The sequence below is a fragment of the Mastomys coucha genome, unplaced genomic scaffold (genome assembly GCF_008632895.1).
Source record: "Mastomys coucha isolate ucsf_1 unplaced genomic scaffold, UCSF_Mcou_1 pScaffold20, whole genome shotgun sequence".
NCBI classification, from domain to species: Eukaryota; Metazoa; Chordata; class Mammalia; order Rodentia; family Muridae; genus Mastomys; species Mastomys coucha.
In genome coordinates this window covers 80199895-80217839 of record NW_022196903.1, presented here as the reverse complement: position 1 = coordinate 80217839, position 17945 = coordinate 80199895, and the positions used below count along the sequence as shown (strand labels likewise).

The following is a 17945-nucleotide window of genomic DNA, read 5'->3' as shown; positions in this document are numbered from 1 at the left end:
AAAAAAAAAAAAAAAAAAAAAGCTGGCTGTGGTCCATTAAATTGGCTGTGCATCATTTCCACATTCAAGTTGCAGCCTAGTTTTCACCTGCTTCTTTTTTTCCCAAATTTACCTGCACTTTGACTTTCAAAGGTTACTTCATGCTTGCCTTTGGGATTGTAGTAGGACAGAGAAGAGGTTGCCTTCTCCATACTGCATCTTGTTGGGTCATCCCTCAGTGGACTGCAGCTCCTTCAAAGCAGATGCGTCACCACCTGCCAGCTCTCCTGTCACCGTCACCTGTAGTGCTCGGTCTTTCCTCCTCACTGCTCTTGTTCACAGGCCCAGCAGCTTCAACATCTGTATAACCTTCAGAAATCTCCCTCTCAAATGTCCTGTTTGCAGCGCCCACTTCTCTTTCTCCTCCTAGCCCTCTCTTCTAGGACTTGAACATGGTTTCTACCCCCACTGAGTTGCACAGTCTGCTCTTCTTTTCTTCTCACCTTTTTTATCAGCTCACTAATTCTTCCTGACTAGTGTTTTGTTCCATCTTAAAACCATTCCCTTGTGCAGACCATTCCCTCGTGTAAACCATTCCCTTGTGTAAACCATTCCCTTGTATAGACCACTCCCTCGTGTAGACCATTCCCTTGAGTGGGCCACTCCCTCGTGCAGGCCACTCCCTCATGTAAACCATTTCCTTGTGTGTATTCAATTTCCTTTTCTTTTCCTGATTTTAATGCTGTCAGGCTCAGCATCCTAGCACAGCAAGTCCCAGTTCCTATAGACTCGGAATGAGTGTCTCAATTAGGCTGACATTTGTTTAGAGTCTGCCTTAGTTAGGTTTTCTGTTGCTGTGATAAACACCATGATTAAAAGCAACTTGGAGAGGAAAGGGTTTATAATTGTTATAGATTGGAAGGCAGGGCAGGAACCCAAGCAGAGCAGAAACTTGGAGGCAGGAACTGATGCAAAGACCGTGGAGGAGTGCTGCTTATTGGCTTGCTTCCCATGGTTTGCTCAGCCTGCCCACTTATAGAACCCAGGACCACCAGCCCAGGGATGGCACCACCTACAGTGGGCTGTAACTTCCCACATCAATCATTAACCAAAAAAGAAAAAGAAAAATTACCTACAGGCCAATTTGGTGTGGACATTTTCTCAAATGACTCTAGCTCATGTCAAGTTACTATAAAACTACCCAGAGCAACGTCAGAGACAAGCACCTTTCCCACTGGGTTTTCCTTCAGTGTTATAACCATGAATATCACCTGGGCTGTGGTACTTCATGGTGGGACACCTATCTCTCTCCCTGTCTAAAGTGACTCTGCCTTCTCACCATGTGAGGGCCACGCTGCTCATGTGACAGGTGGTGCCTTGCCTTTCCCTGTGGTGAGAATCTGCACCCTCCTTCCACCACTCTGCCAGCCTTGTGATAGAGCGCTGTGCTGAGCTGCCTGTCCTGTCTTTGTTCACCATCGTTGTTCCATCTCATTTGTTTTTTCAAGACAGGGTTTCTCTGTGTAGCCCTGGCTGTCCTGGAACTCACTCTGTAAACCAGGCTGGACTTGAACTCAGGTCCACTTGCCTCTGCCTCCCCAGTAATGGAGTTAAATTTGTGTTCCAGTAGTACCACTGACACTGATTCTTGTTCCCATTTTAACGCTGCTAAGCCTGCAGTCCCCACCTCCCTCTCACACACCACCCATAGTACCCTTCTGTGGCACTCAGCCTGTAGCTGTGGGCCCTTAGAACTGTTTCTTGACTGCACATGCACTTCTAGTTCTTGCTCAGTATTTCTTCTGAGGCCCCTCCAGTCATTCTCAGCCCTCCACTGGAACTGCTACAGCTGTGTCAATAAAGACCCATGTGCAAGAGGAGTTCTGTTCTTGTTGCTCTTGGCAACAGTGACCTTTTTCACTTATTCCCTATTGGAGAAGGTTGTTGTTATTATTTGTTTTGGTTTGGTTTTGTTTTTTTCCATTTTGCTTCCAGTTGTCTTCTTGCTTCATTGGTTGCTCCTTCTAATCTGCTAGATTCTTCTCTTCCTTAGCAATACTGCTGTGCCTGGGGTTCAGTTCGTAGTTCCTGTCTACGTGCTCTCCTGTATTCCCTTGACATTGCAGCCTGTCTGCAACAGTGGCTCTTGACTCCCACTGTGCATCTTTCTCAGATACCTAGAGCATCGCAGCTGGAGCATCCTTCAGTTTTCCCTAGGGTTCTCCACCTGAAGCACAGTCTTTGTTCATCTGCCATATATGCTTCAAACTGCATGTATGTGGATACCTAGTTCTTTCCTTATATTCTTGTTGTCCATGAGAAATCCCTCAAGGGTCATCCGTTAAAATGTATTTCATCATGTCTGTATTGATGACACTCACCCCAGGTCACCATCTGTCCTGCCTGGGCTACTGGAGGATCCCATAGTACATCATTTTCAAACAGTGTTCAGACTGATCCTAATTTTACTTTTACTTTTTGCATCGTGTCTCCCACACAATATCCAAAGTAGTCTTTGAAAATGTAAGCTAGATCATGTTGCTTCCTTTTCTACAATCTTCTCTTAGCCTCCCATACTCTCCCTTACCAAGAATTAGAGCCTTTAGGTGCCTGACTGCCTCTGGGAACCCATCACCAATTCCATCTGGCTTTCTCAGGTCCTCTCTAGGTCCTGGCCCTAGCCTTAGAGCCCTCCTCACCATCTCTGATAAGCCAAGCATATTTTCACAGACACAGCTTTGGACTTGTTATCTTCTCTCCCCAGACAGATCCCCAGTCTGCTCGTTAGCCCAACCTCCTCCCAAAATCTCCCTGAGTGCCTCTACACATTTTTCACCAAACTTGCTAGCTGCAGGTCCCCTGCTCTCCTGTCACTCTCCTGACCTTCCATCCCCCACACACCCATCCTCTGTCTACTATATAATTTGTATCTAAAGAGTGTGATACAAATTCTACTGGGGTAGAAGTCTACTAACTGGTGCATCCACTCCCTGGAGTTGAGCTTGGTGCAGTGAATACTAAGTTACCAATTAATCCAAAGTGTACCTGCCCTTCCCACACTGCCTTACTTCCTTTCTGATTAACTGGTGCTTCATTTGTCTGAAGCATTTTTAAGAACTTCTGATCCCAGTAACCTCCTGGCTCCCTGGGATGGGACTGCAATGTAAAGAGGCATATGGGATGAAGGTTAGAGAGTCAGGTCATAGAGGCCATCTCTCTGTTTCTGTCAGAGCCCTGTGGGAGTAGCAGTGTCAGAAGGTACTTGATATTTGAAGTGAAGGAAAGAAGAAGAAAACAAAAAAACCTTGAACTTTTTTTAACTTATGACTTGCTGACGTGATGAACTAAAACAAATCTCTTGTATCTCTTAGTACTGCTGGCGGTGGACAGGCTTTAATTTCGGCTTTGACCTCCTTGTGACTTACACCAATCGATACATCATTTTCAAACGCAATACGCTGAACCAGCCATGTAGTGGATCTGTCAGCTTACAGCCTCGAAGGAGCATAGCATTTAGGTAGGATGGCACCCCCATTTCCTACACACAGATGGGTAAGAAATGAGGTAAAACCTTGACCACCAGTAAGATAGATGTAGGACTTGGTAAGATGGAGGATATGGGAAAGTACTGGGATTGGAGAAAACGCCATTGCTTGAAACATGTCTCACTCGGTAAACAAGAGCGGAAGGTCTTCAGTGTCAGATAAGCAGCTAGAGCAGGAATGACGGACACCTTGATTCTGGGTGAATCTGTCACCAGATTATATTCCTAGCAAATACAATGTACAAACAGAGGGACACGGTGTTCTTGGAAAACACCTGTTGGATGTGCTGTGTCGAGCTCTGGCTGAAAGCTAAGCTCACATTCACTTCCTAGATGTGGTGCTCTGGACTGATAGAAGCAAGGGATTTTAGGTAAGACCTAATTGTTGACACAGTTAGAAGATAATACAAGGCAAAAGCTTTGCAACATTTGATTTGGTATAGACTTCTTTGATCTGATGCCAAATGCACAGGCATCAAGAGACTTCATCCAGATTTTAAGTGTGTATGTCAGAGAATACCAGCGAGAAGGCAGGTGCAGAACAGGAGAACGTTGCAAGCAGACCATGGCCCTGAGATGATTAGCATTCAGAGTACACAGCCAACCGAAACTACAACAGAACTGCCAGGTGTGGGAGCAAAGGTTTGTGGTTCCAGTGAAGTTTGAGACTAGACAGTCCCAGCTAAGAGGGCAGGTGAGAGATGGCTCCATGGGTAGGTTCTCTTGAGAAGACCCATGTTCAGTTCAAAACTCCCTCACTGTGGCTCACAACCATCCATAACTCCAGTTCCAGAAGACCTTCTTTTGACATTGGTAGGCACTAGGCATGTACATAGTACACTTGTATAATATAAGCAGGCAAAAAAAATTAAAAAAAAAAAAAAAGAAGAAGAAAGAAACATAGTTTGGGGCAGGAGAGATGGCTCAGGGGTTAAGCTCACTGATTACTCCTCCAGAGATCCTGAGTTCAGTTCCCAGCAACCACTTGGTGTCTCATAACCATCTGTAATGGGATTTGATGCTCTCTTCTGGTGTGTCTGAAGACAGTGTACTCACATACATAAAATAAATAAATCTTTAAAAAAAAAACCCTAGTACACACAAATTACATTTTTTATGATTAAAAACATACAGATGAAAAAGTGGCCAAGGCAATGATAGAGTAGCTGAGGAACGTGCACAAGACTCTGGGTTTAGTCCAGCAAAGCAAAGCACCAAAAAACTTGCATAAAATTTCTCCAAAGGGCTGAGAAGATGGCTCAGCCAGTGTACTGCTTGCCCAGCAAGCATAAGGACCTGAGATCACTCCACAGCAGCCTCCCAAGGAGCTGGGCTCAGCAGTCTGCACTAGGGGCAAGACCTGAGGACATGGGGCCTGCTGTTCAGTCTGCTTAGCCAAGTGAATAAGCTCAAAAAATGAGGGTAGAGAGCAATAGAGGAAAGCCCATATAGCCCATATTGGCATCAAGCCTTTCCATATACTTGTATGTATACATACACCTCTACAAACACCAGATACACAAACTCTCCAAAGAAGATATATAAATGCCTAGTAAACAAAAAAAAGCTTAACATCACTAATCACTAGGAAAAGTAAATAAAAAACACAATAAAATCCTGTGTCTAATCTTTTTATCCAAAGCAATAACAAGAATGGAAAAGGCTGTAGAATAATCAGGTCTTTGTCCCCTGCTAGTAACTTTGTGCAAAATGGTGCAGCTATAGTATGAAACAGGGTAGTTTTCAAAAAAGTAAACAAGTGCTTTACGGCCCACCAGTTGTGTTTTCAGGTGTATCTCAAAGAGTCAGATTTAGGTATTTATTCTCCCAAGTTTGTAGCAGCACTGCTTGAGGTAGCTGGAGGGTAGAAGCAGCCTGTGTGAGCCTTGGCAGATAACTGGAGAAACATACCCGCTCACACAGCAAAACACTGCTCATCCTTAAACAGGAAAGTCCAGCAGAGAACCCATCAATGACTTAAGTCTGTCACAGAAAGATAGCAGTCCTGCTTGCACTCATGCCCAGAATAGAAAAGGTTTAGGGGACAGAAAGTAAGCTGGTAGATGCCAGTTCTCAGGGAAGAGAAGTGAAGCCTTGCTGCCTGGCAAGGATGGTGTCAGCTGGGGAAGGTGGGCATGCTCCGAGGATGGGTGTGGTGACACCATGGCCAAGAAATCACATGGGAAGTGTCATGTCTTGCCAGAGATGAAAGGTCACTTTGAAGCTCTTATTTGGTTTGGGGGTTTGTTTGTTTGTTTTGTTTTGTTTTGTTTTGTTTTCTCGAGACAGGGGTTCTCTGTATAGCTCTGGCTGTCCTGGAACTCACTCTGTAGACCAGGCTGGCCTTGAACTTAGAAATCCACCTGCCTCTGCCTCCCAAGTGCTGGGATTAAAGGCGTGTGCCACCACTGCCTGGCTTTGAAGTTATATTTATATAATAGAATAGCACAAATTAGAGATCTGAATGGTACTGATTTACATCTTGAAAATACCTTTAAAATTCTTTATAAAGGATTTACCTTATGTGGAGGCACATTCCTATAATCCCATCATTCAGAAGTTGGAGGCAAAAAGATCATGGTTCAAGGCCAGTCTGAGCTACATGAGACTTGTTATTACAAACCAATCATGGGGGCTGTATCTGTAGTGGCATGTTTGCCTCACACATGCACAGCCCTGATCCTGGCCTCAGTCACAGGAAAGAAGACTTCCAGGGACTAGGGAGGGGAAGAGGAGTGAGTGAAGAGGGCCTTGTTTGCATTACACTTTTAAAATTTGTATTTTTTTTTTTAATTCTAGATTGCGCTTGGCTTCTTTTGACAGTAGTGGGAAACTCATATGCAGTAGAGCAACTGGCTACCAAATACTGACGCTTGAAAAAGACCAGGTACGTGTGCTTGTATGCTTGCTGCTGTACTGCATCTTATGTGTGTTTACAGTCTCTGAAGCTCTTAGGTAAAACTGACATTAAAATGACAATATTTTGATGTGAAGATTTGTTGAAATTTTTTAAAGTGAAGGTGAAAATCCCCTGGTCACCTCTGCAGAGCCTGCCAGACCTGGCACTGTAGAACTGTTGTCCTTGAAATGTGAAACTCAAACTGTGTATTAAAATTTGAGTTACCACAGGGAGAGCTCTATCATAAAACAGTATTTTTAATAAATATTACATAAAATACCTTGAGTCTGTTTGTATGAATATATGTATAAAATACAAATGAGTCTATGTTTAGACTTAAGATATTCTAAAGTCTGGAAAAGTACAAATCTGACAGTCTGGCCTCAAGCTTTTCAGATGAGGGCTACTCTGCCTCCGGAAACACAGAACGAGTCCATAGAAACAAAGATATTATCTGTGAGGGAGAAAAGGGTGGTGGTAAGGAAATGATTACTTTCAATACCATCTTCACAAAGCTGTGTGGGCTTTTCCTCTCCTGTACGTGGGAGTGTTTATTCACTCCTCACAGTGGATATCCTGAAGATGCCTAACAACCTGGCAGTGCCCCTGAGTAGGAAGGGTGTTTCTGAAAGCACATTAGATCTGTAGATGATAGACATCCGTAACATTCTCCATATTGTCTCTGAAGTCGCTTGTCATGCCTCCAAATGTGTGTATAAAACATGAAATGCTAGGATGAGGAGGTGAACGCTTCTCAGAAATGAAAAGGAGAGTGCCCAGTGGGGAGGGAGGGGCTTTCTTTTAAAAGCCGACTGCACAGGAAACAGTGTCCTGTGTCAGCAAAGGACTTACAGCCATGTTCCTGAGATGGAGGAGCCTGGACTGAGGGGGACCTCACAAGCCCTAGGAAACCTCTCAGCAGCGTTCCCACAGTGAGAAAGGAGACAGCTCGGGGCAGGGCTTGGCTTGTGAGAGAGGCAGCAGATCCACAGAAGTGGGTGGGGCAGGTAGCACATGAGAATGCCCATTGCAACAGATACAGAATGACGTCCTTCAAATCTCTGTCTTCCTGCATTGAAGTTCCCTGTTGGGTCTAGGACTACTTGGAACTTCATAACCAACAGCCAAAGCTCAAAGCAGCTGGAAAGCTAAACGACTCCAGGCCAAGTTAATCATATTTACCCTTTTATTCATGTAACACTTGTGCCTACTGTATGCTGAGTTGCATTTCTGTGGCAGAGGGAATCCACACTAGCCTGTGTTAGTGTAGCTCAGTATGAGAGGCTACAGCATGTCCCCAGCACACTGTGGTGCTCAGGGAGAAGCCTTCACTCATGCTGATGGCTGACAGCTCAGGGGAAGCTTGTGTTGGAACAGTGGGCGTGTGAAGCCTCGGGTAAGCAAGAGCTGCTAGCCACTTTACAACTGGAAGGAAAGAATTGGAGAGTGTCCAGTACAGGTAGATCTGGTGTGGTAGATGGCAGGTGAAGGCTGAAAGCTTTTGGTTGGTCAGTTATGGTATTTGTTTTCCATGTGTTACAGGTGTTTGTACTAGAAAAAATAAAAATACCATAATTTAGATAATTCATCTTTACTGGGTAAAAATCACCTCGGTGTTTTTTTAGACTAAGAAATACACACATATCCATACATATTTTTCTATTACTTATTTGTATGCTTCTTTGTTTTAGTCCAGACGGGCTCTAACTGCTCATTCTCCTGCTTCAGCCTTCTGAATACTGGTATAACAAGTGTGGACACTACTCCTGGTAGTATGTACATTTCCTAATGGCCAGATTGCAGCCCTCTGCAGTACATCCAGTGGAGTATTGCATATCTTCTAATTTTTTACAGATGTGGAAAGTAAATTCAGGGACTGGAGAGGTGACTCGGTGGTTAAGGGCACCTGCTGCTCTTACCGAGGACATGGGTCCAGTTCCCAGGACCCACATTTGGAATCTCACAACTACCTGTTACTCTAGTTCCAGGGGATCGAGTGCATGCACTCCGGCACACACAAGTTTTCATTTGTTTGATTTCTGGTATAATTGGATTTCTGTTTGCTGTTTGACTTCCTGTGTAACTTGATGACGTGTTGCCAGTCTTCAGTCTTCAAGATGATCTGCTTTTTGGAATGATTCTTACTTGGACTAGGACTTTGTAATTGTCATCTGTATTTTTTTTCTGCTCCCTTTATGACTTAATTTTTTACATTAGATGATTTTTCTTTATAAGAGGATATGCCTTTGGTTTCATTCTAAAACTGTGCCAGTGTCTCACTATGTAGTCCTGGCTGTCCAGAAATTCACTGTATGTGATGCAATGAAAGAATGGTATGTCAGATGTGAGCTAAATAAGTGAGTAGATAACCTGGTGAGATATATGTTCAGGAACAAGGATGGCAAGTGAAGGCCATGAGCAAGAGTATGCAGGACGCTTGGCTCAGAGGGAAGGGGTTAAAGCTGCTTACCCCCTAAGGCTCCAGTGGGGCTTAGATGGGCTCTAAACTAAACACAGCTATGAGGCAATGGAGACACAAGGCACAGCAGACAGTGTGGGCCCTCCATCTGGAAACAGGCCCTGCTGGAGAAAACCTGTGTGTGCTGTGGCTATGCAAGGTTTCCACAGCTTAACTTCCATTGTTCACCATGCAGTGGAGGCATATGGTGTGGTGGTAAAAAGCTTTGAGGATGCTGGAAGCCTTCTAGTGCATTAGGGATTGGAGACAGAGACTATTGCAGCTACTCAAAGGTTGGTGTGTTTATTTGGTTTCAGTCAGTGTCCATAATGGCTTCTACTCTTCCCTGGAGTTAGCCCTTTGATCTACCTGAGGCCAGTTTTAACTGTGCTTAGACCTCTGACATCTGGATTCCCTTGGAACCTTTATTTTTTGTCAGGGAACAATTATGATTTTTTTTTTCTTGATCAGTGTGCATGGCTTCAAAGATTGTCACTAAGCTTAGTAAATATACCTATGTTCAGGTTGCAGGAACTGGTTTTGCCCAAGGCAAGGTGGCTCAGATGCGTGCTGACATTGCTTTTGGCAGGTTTTCCCAGCTACCAGATGACAGTATTCCAGGTCTCCTCCCTGAGATTGTCCTGCAGGTGGAGTGCAGAGAAATCATGGGCTACATTGGAATAAAATTTCTATACTTTTACCAAAATATTTGTGCTTACAAAGAGTACAAAAATTATACTCTTTGCTGGGTGGTAGCCCACGCCTTTAATCCCAGCACTTGGGAGGCAGAGGCAGGTGGATTTCTGAGTTCCTGGCCAAGCCTGGTCTACAGACTGATTTCCAGGACAGCCAGGGCTATACAGAGAAACCGTGTCTCAAAAAGCAAACAAAAACAAGTTATATCCTTCAAGCCTCCTTTGGTCATTCTAGCTTTAGTTGATCTTCATGAGAATTAGTGCCTCAGACTCTAATAAACAGTGCTTACAGTAGTCTCCAGAATATATATCATGACTGATGCTTACAGTGTATGAGATGTTCCCAAGGATTAGATGATAGGAATGTTCATTTCAGCGTTGCTTCCTTGAAGGACTTCCTATGCTCTCTGTAGTCCTGGTGACAAATCTGTGAGGTCCAGAAACATACAAAGCATTAGTGGTGGTTCCCTTGTGACTCTCATCGTCAGTCTTTGGAGAAAGTAGGTGAGCCTAGAATGTTTTTATATAATATACTATGTGTTGTGTTCTAGGCACGATAGGACTTAGGTAAGGGCAGGAGCTGTGCTGGTGATGACAGCAGTCACTCCCTGTCTTAGTCCAGTGATATGCTGTACTGGAGTCTTAAAAACTGAAAGCAAGCTAGCAGTTCACTGTGCACTTAGCACCATGCATGTGCTCTGCTTCTGAGCTGTGTGCCCAGCCTCTCTTCACTGTATGCTCATAAAATCTGCAAGAACTAGATAGTCAACCTTCGAAGAATGAAAATAGCTGCCCCTGTTGAGGAGCTGGCTCTGTCAGCTTTAGTCCTTAGTGCCATCCTGTGATCCAGGAGCTAAACATTGAGGAAGATAAGGTAACAAGCTCATGCAAACATCTAATGGGCTGGAGTCTACTGGTTCAGTTGTGGTGAGTGTTTCATCCTATGCTGCTTCCCTAGCTTATTTTATTCAACAGCTCAGCTTACTAATGTTATAAAATGTTGCTATCTAGTTATCATTAAACTTACTAATGTATTTGTCTTGTAGGAGCAAGTGGTGATGAACTTGGACAGCAGACTTCTGATCTTCCCTCTGTATATCTGCTGTAACTTCTTGTATATATCACCAGAAAAAAGAACTGAGAATAATCGTCACCCAGAAAACCCAGGACACTGAGACACTCATCAGTGGCCAGCTTTAACTTAATGACCTACTGCGTTCACGTCCAAGGTGACTAACAGTGACCGGCCTTATGAACTGTGGGACGCAGCAGATGTCCTCACCCTCATTACATTTCTATGCACATATGAAAAAGTATTTTAAAACTAAAAAAGCATCTGTCAAACCATGTAGGATGTCAACTCCTGCTTTAATTTAGTAGCAGTAGAAATTGCTGTAGGTAAATTTCTCATTTCTGTGCAACAAAATATAGATTTAATTTTGAGCTTGAATTTTGATCCTATCTAATGTTAGTGAACTTATTCATCTGTAAATGTGTTCCTGTTTTGTTAAGAGAATGCTAAGGACATAGTTTGAGTGGCCAATCATAAATGCTCTTTCAATTGGTGCCTTTAAAGCTGTCTTTTCACTTTTTCAGCCCCCTGGTTAAGTCTTCTGTTTGGTTGCAATCCTTTCCAATCTCTGCTTCTTTTTAACCATCAGATCCTAAACTTAGGAATTAGTTTTGTTTTGCTTTTCTTTTTTCTTTTTTTTATTCTAAATGTAAGCATTTTCATATTTTTTTAAACTTTAACTTTCCTACAGTTTTAAATGACAACAAAAATCAGCTTTAGGACTTGAAATAAACTTGAATAAGGGAAATCAGTTTGATTCTGAGGATATTCCTTCGCCTTACATGCGTGGTCTTGTCTGGCATTCTGTGTACTTTTATGTTATGAATTATTTATGTACAGATACATCTTCAAACATTTTCATATTCTCTGATAGTTGGAATTTATGTTCAAATTTTAGTTGGGAATCTTGTTTCCTACTTAAGCTCAGGACTTTATAACCTCTGAACTGAGTGCCTTTGAGTCACATACGTAAATAGATTTATTTCATGGTGAATGTACAGGAGGAGCTGGGAACAAAACAGTCATATTAAAACAACTTATTTTTGTCAAGAATAAGATGTATGCTCATCATGATTTGTATGTGTTGGTTCCTTGTGTTTATTGCTATTGAAAATAGCCTTGATCATTGTCCTCCAGTCAGAGTAACTTTTGTGGTTGATGTATGTTTTTAGTATTTTTTTAAATTGGAATCATTTTTATGTATCTGTTCAAATAATAAATGCTCATTTGGAGAAGGAATGTGCCCTGTTTAAAGTGAACTTAAAAAGCTTTACTGAGACTAGGGTTTTTGTTTTGGGTTTTTTTTCAAGATAGCCCTGGCTGTCGTGGAACTCACTCTGTAGACCAGGCTGGCTTTGAGATCCGCCTGCCTCTGCCTCCCAAGTGCTGGAATTAAAGACGTATGCCACCACCACCTGGCTGAAACCAGGATTCTTCTTTTCTTGAAGTTTAATTTTTTTCCAAGTAATTGGTCCTTTGTGTTTGTTTTGTTTTAAAGCAGGATTCTATTATAGACTAGAAGAGGAAACAGCCAGGCTGGCAAACTGAATCAGCAGCTTCTGGGGAGGAGCTAGAAAATCGAGAAACCTTGCTCTGAGTTAGGTGCCAAGACAGGCAGGCTCAGCTGTGGAAGGCTGCAGACAGAGTGCCTGCTAGCAGGCTGCAGATCTGGCTGGTAGGAAACAACAAAATGTAGAAAAGAAAGGGATCAGCTGGGCTTTTAACTCTCCAGCATGCAGCACCTACTCCCACCTGCTTTTAGCGTGGAATGGTTTGAATGGTGGCTTTTCTCTGCTGGCAGTCAGTGACAGGTTCAGAAATTATCCTGTCTTTCAGAATTCCACTGCTGTGACTGCCGTCTCCCTCCTAGAACTGTAGTATGCAGAATTCTAAAGCAGTGGCTGTGTCAGGAGAGGCTACATTTCTTACTGTACACCTGGCTGTGATTATTTCTCTCCTGCTGCTGTTTTCTTTCAGAAGCATAAGAGATCCTTTACTCTTTATATATTAAGGAAAAAAAAATAGATAAAGCATACATCTGTAATCCTAGCATTCAAATGGCTGAGGCAGGAGAATCTCAAGATTGTAGACAGCCTAGGCTGCATTGCAAGACCCTGCTGTAGTACAACATCAACAAAAAACAAAACAACAATAAAAAACTATACTCAAATATATTTTTACAACTCTTGGAAATTAAAGTATAACTATATCAACAACAAAGACAACCTCCTGGTCAGGGTGAAGTCTGTGTGGTTCCTGTTGGTTAGTGCACTCTCCTGGTCACTGTCAGCTTACAAAGCGTCAGCAGTGTCAGGTGACAGCTGGAGACATGTGGGGACTTTGCACTCGTCAGCTCTTCTACATGGCCTCTGGCAAGTTTAGTTTGAGTTGGGTTTTTATTAAATGTTAAAGCTAGAAAACTAGCCACCCACAATAATTTCCTTGTCTATTTAATCAGTTAAGAAGAGAATATATTGTAGTTTTGTGAGTTTTTTAGAATTATTTATGAATGTATATATACACTGTTGCTATCTTCAGACACACCAGAAGAGAGCATCAGATCCCATTACAGATGGTTGTGAGCCACCGTGCGCTTGCTGAGAATTAAACTCAGGACCTCTGGAAGAGCACTCAGTGCTCTTAACTGCTAAGCCATCTCTCCAGCCCCCATATTGTAGTTTCTTACTGAATTATTACAGAGGACATGGACGTGTGTGTGCACGCACACACACACACACACACACACACACACACACACACACACGCTTCCTGTTCTTTTTAGAAGGAACCTTGAACCTTGGCAAGATGGGAAGCAAATGAAAGCAGCAGTGGTCACCAACTTTTGAGGTTAGATTTTCTTCATATGGGCTCTCACTATGTAGTCCAAGCTGGCCTAAAACTCAAGACCTTTGTGCCTACACTTCCCCAGTGTCTGTGCCTCCCAGGCGCTGAGGTTACACACTGCCCTGCTCAGTGCACACCAGAAATGTCTTCCCTTATGCACTAAAGTTGGTGTGATGTGTAAGAGGCAGTTAAGCCCGTTGTGAACCAGTGCAGCTTTTATAGAGTGGTGTCCTACCTTGTCCTTTGTAGCTCTCACACCACATGATGCACTCTGGCCCCTTGATACCAGAACCTCAATGGGTTTTCATTGTAAGTCACCCAGTCTCTGCTATTATACTCAACAGACAGCAACATCCACCCAGATACACGTTCTTATCTCCGGGGTGTTTTTGGAAGAAACCCAGGTCTACTTCTCTCCCACCCCCAAAACTTTGCAGAGGCTCCACATGTGCCCTCAGGTCACCCTAGGTCTCACCTCCATATTTCTCCCTCACCTCTTGCTCTTACCCTTTGGTGTGCAGAGACCCCTCTCCCTTCCACCTCCAGCTCACATTTCCCCTTGTTTTCTGGCTGGTTTCTACTCCTTTCCCCCTGGAAGCTCTTCTGCATGACCCTCCCCCTTATCTGTGCCTTCCTGCTGTCCTGTTCCATGTGGCTACATTTCTTTAATGCTTCTGTGTTTGTATGCCTCTCACACCTACAAGCCTCTCCAACTTACGTACCTTTGATAAATAGGTATGCAATATATGTGAATAGTGTGACCAATTGTGATGTTTTATTTTCTAATGTTTCCACATCTCAGGCATTGCTGAGAGTCCAGTCACCTTAAAATTCAGTGCTAGGGCACCAATGTGCTCCCTTCACATGTGCGTCTACACAGAGCAGCCAGTCCAAACCTTACTTCCCTAACCACTTCTTTTCTTTTTAAAGGTTGATGCATGTGTAGCCCCGATTGTCTTGGAACTCACTTTGTAGATCAGGCTGGTCTTGAACTCAGAAATCTGCCTACCTCTGCCTCCCAAGTGCTGGGATTAAAGGCATGCGCCACTGCCGCTGGCCAGGCCAGTGTTTCCTGCTTTAGTCACTCATGGGCTATGTATCAGATGACACATCACACCTCCCAGGGCCTGCTGCGATGATTTAAAAACTAGCTGTCTATCACTGGACTTTGGGAAGTGTAATGAAAGGATAGTGTTGATTGTCACCTTGATGGGATTTAGAATCACCATGGAAACTAATCTTTGTGGTAGATTATATGAGGTTGGGGGTGTGGGGGGGAACCTATCCTAAATATCTGTAGAACTATTCTGTGACTCAGGGTCTTGGACTGTACAAAAAGGAGGAAGGCTGAACCTACAGCATTCAACATTCTTTGCTTCCTGACTACAGATGTGGCTGTAAGCAGCCACCTCAAGGTCCTATTGCTATGCCCTACCTGTCATGCTGGACTCTGCAGTGGAACTGTGAGCCAAAATAAAGCCATCCTTCTGTAAGTTGCTTGTGCTAAGCATTTTGTCACAGCAGTGGACAACAACAAATAACTAGTACAGACATGAGCTGGGCAAACAGTTCAGCACAGATACAGATAGGGCACTTAAAATGGACCAAAGATTCTGCCAGAGCCTAGCTTGGTGGACCCCAGTGGGTTACAGGGGTTACTTGCAGGAACATGGGTGGCAGCTCGTTCATGAAAGCTCTATATCCCTGAGCCCCCTGCACGACTCATAGCCCACACTCAGGAGACTGAGGAGGACTGCCTCCGTTCAGAGCTAGCCTGCGCTACATACTTGGTTCCATATCAGCCTGGGCTACAGAGCAAAGACAGAAGATACCCGGTTTAAAAAATCGTAACTCGTTGCAATGCAGCATCATAGCTGCTGATGAGATTGGATCTGCTTTCCTCGAAGAGCCAACACTGCAACCCAAAAGGAATGGGAAGGGACAGGACGATACAGACAGCAAGCAGTAGATCATGGGGCAGCAGCCAGGATCTAGAGTCCTCGTCAGACACACAGTGATAGAGTCTTACTTTGGACTTCCCAGCCTACAAAGCTGTAAGAAACAAATTTCTGTTTATAAGCCAGTTTTCAAGAGCCTGAAGAGACTAAGATAGCCTGTGTCATCTGCCGAAGATGCCATACATTGCATTCTGCATTTAAATCTGCAATCTGTCCTGAGTTAATGTGCAGTGGGCAAGGGCTAGCTCAATACTCACCAAATGCTTTTCTACATGTTATTAATAGGGTTGTAGGGTTTTTTTTCCCTGTTTTTCTGATGAACTAAAACTGAAGTTTATTGGTTTGGTGTAGGTTTGTTTGTGTTTTTTAAGATGGATGCCAGCAGCTCACTGGTATTCCTATCCTGCTCTGCATTTTACAGGGTTTCCTGACACTGTTGTAGAAAGTTACCACAGACATGTTGACCTAGAACAACAGAAATATATTCCCTCACAGTTCAAGAGGCCAAAAGTCCAGAACTGGTTCCAATGGCTGAGACCAGGGCGCCAGGCAGGCTTTGATCCCTCTGTGGCTCCACATGAAGAATCCACTCCTTGCCTCTTGCAGCTTCTGTTGCTATCATTCTGGTGTCGGCCTCTCTGCCTCTGGGGACTCAGGACCTGCTCCCCATATCAACCTTCCTCTGCCTTTCTGCAGATCTTCAAAACAGCACTTGGGAACCTCCTGGGTCACTGAGGGCGGCTGCCTCATCTGTACACCCTTACTTCCCATAGGCTCCGAAGACGGGGACCTGGCATGTTTGGTGGTCTGTTTACTGACAAACCATTCTTTTTACATCTCAGAACTCTATCCCTCTGAATTCTGATACTGGGCTCCAGTAATGGTTGAGAACATACTAGTGTAATTTGGCTTCCTTTCAGAATTCCCTCTGTTTAAGCCACCATATCCCCCGAAGCTATCCTTAGTCTCCTTAGGATAAGCTCTTGGATGCCTATAATTCATAAATTACTTCCCTGTTTTTATTTCTGATCTTTTCTCCAGGTCTTGTGTTCTGTCTTTATTTAGCCAAATGTCTACCCCAAATATCTACTTGGATGTTCATCATACTTTTTCTGATCTCCCTCCCTCCCTCCCCCCTCTCCTCACCCCTTCCCTTGTGTGTGTGATCTTTAAAAAAAAAAAAAAAGTTAACATGTTAACAGGTACCCATGCACATATTTGATTCTAAAATTGGTATGTATGTGTTTGAAACAAGATCTTACCATGTATGTTTACTGGCCTCACATTTGGTATGTAGACAGGCTGGTCTGGTACATGCAGAGGTCCTCTTGTTACTGCCTCTAGAGTGCAGGATGGAAAGCATTTGCCATCATGCCTGGCTTGTGTCCATAATACACATGTAATGTGTATTATGAGTATTGTGTACTTAACAGTTTAACTATTAAAATAGAATTTGGGTTTTTCCACAAGCTGATGTATAGTCAGGTTCTCAGAGTGGAATAAATGTACACAGAAGGAGCTCCACTGAATTAATAAGGTAGCACGTAGGGGCAAGAGAGTGTCCCATGTTACTCCTTGTCACAAGAGCCCTCAAATAATAAAGGAAGCACCCTTTCATTGTCTTCTGTGTCTCTTCCATGTGGACACCATCATGTTATGAATGTTGAAAACTTTCACATTGCCAAAAGGTAGGTAGGTGTGTGTGTGTATACATATTCGAGCTGGTGAGATGGCTAAGCAGGTAAAAGTGCTTGGCACCATGCCTACCTCTATGTGTGAACAAAGTTATATTCATGTCACAGTGAAACAGCACATAGCACAGTAGGTAATCTCAATTCTCAGGATTATTATTCCCAGAAACATTCCTGGAAGATCATATTAGGCTGAGTGGCCTATTATCCCTTTATAACACACTGGACACTATCCACATTGTGAAAAGGCCCCATCATCGGCTTCCATGATGAGGACGGCAAGCCTCTTGCCAGAGCCCATGTCATCCCTCCCTTCACCCCAGTGCTGCAGAAGTGCAGGATCCAACCAACAGCAGGCATCGCAAAGGTCTGTTAAACCAACTTCTTCATACTTCTCAACCACTTTTGAAAACTTGAAGAGACTGCTCAAAGTGTTTTCATAACATGAGACCCAAGCCCTGGCAAGGAAAAAAAGAGGGGTGGGGCTTATGTCTCTGATCACTCACAGCTCTCTGTTGCTTTGCTCTCTTCTCACACCTCTAATGCACAGTGCTCTGGCTTCCTCAAATCCCCCTCTTGCATTGTGGACAGTAACTTCACCTGTCTGTGGTGTTTATCCAAGATTATCCTTAAAACTTCCAAGTGACAGGAGATCCCTAATGCTCTTCCACAGCTTTGACACACATGCCATAATCTCAAAAATATGGAAGTCAGGCCTCATGGTAGAAATTCTAGTTTAGGCCGGGCGGTGGTGGCGCACGCCTTTAGTCCCAGCACTTGGGAGGCAGAGGCAGGCGGATTTCTG

The 17945-nt window shown here is 43.7% G+C and overlaps 1 protein-coding gene and 1 long non-coding RNA gene across 2 annotated transcripts in view; one reads left to right on the top strand and one right to left on the bottom strand.

The window, feature by feature from the left end:
• Gmcl1 (germ cell-less 1, spermatogenesis associated) overlaps positions 1-11886 on the top strand; it is a 41381-nt gene extending 29495 nt beyond the window's left edge. The window contains exons 12-14 of the mRNA XM_031382431.1: positions 3351-3496; positions 6323-6410; positions 10622-11886. Of these exons, the coding sequence (XP_031238291.1) occupies positions 3351-3496; positions 6323-6410; positions 10622-10750 (363 nt within the window). The 3' untranslated portion in view covers positions 10751-11886. The remainder of the gene's footprint in view (positions 1-3350; positions 3497-6322; positions 6411-10621) is intronic.
• LOC116099190 lies at positions 9161-10036 on the bottom strand. Its single transcript, XR_004122149.1, has 2 exons — positions 9903-10036; positions 9161-9521 (listed from the first exon to the last, which is right to left on the bottom strand). It is a non-coding gene; the product is annotated as an uncharacterized LOC116099190 (long non-coding RNA).
• Positions 11887-17945: the final 6059 nt, after the last annotated feature.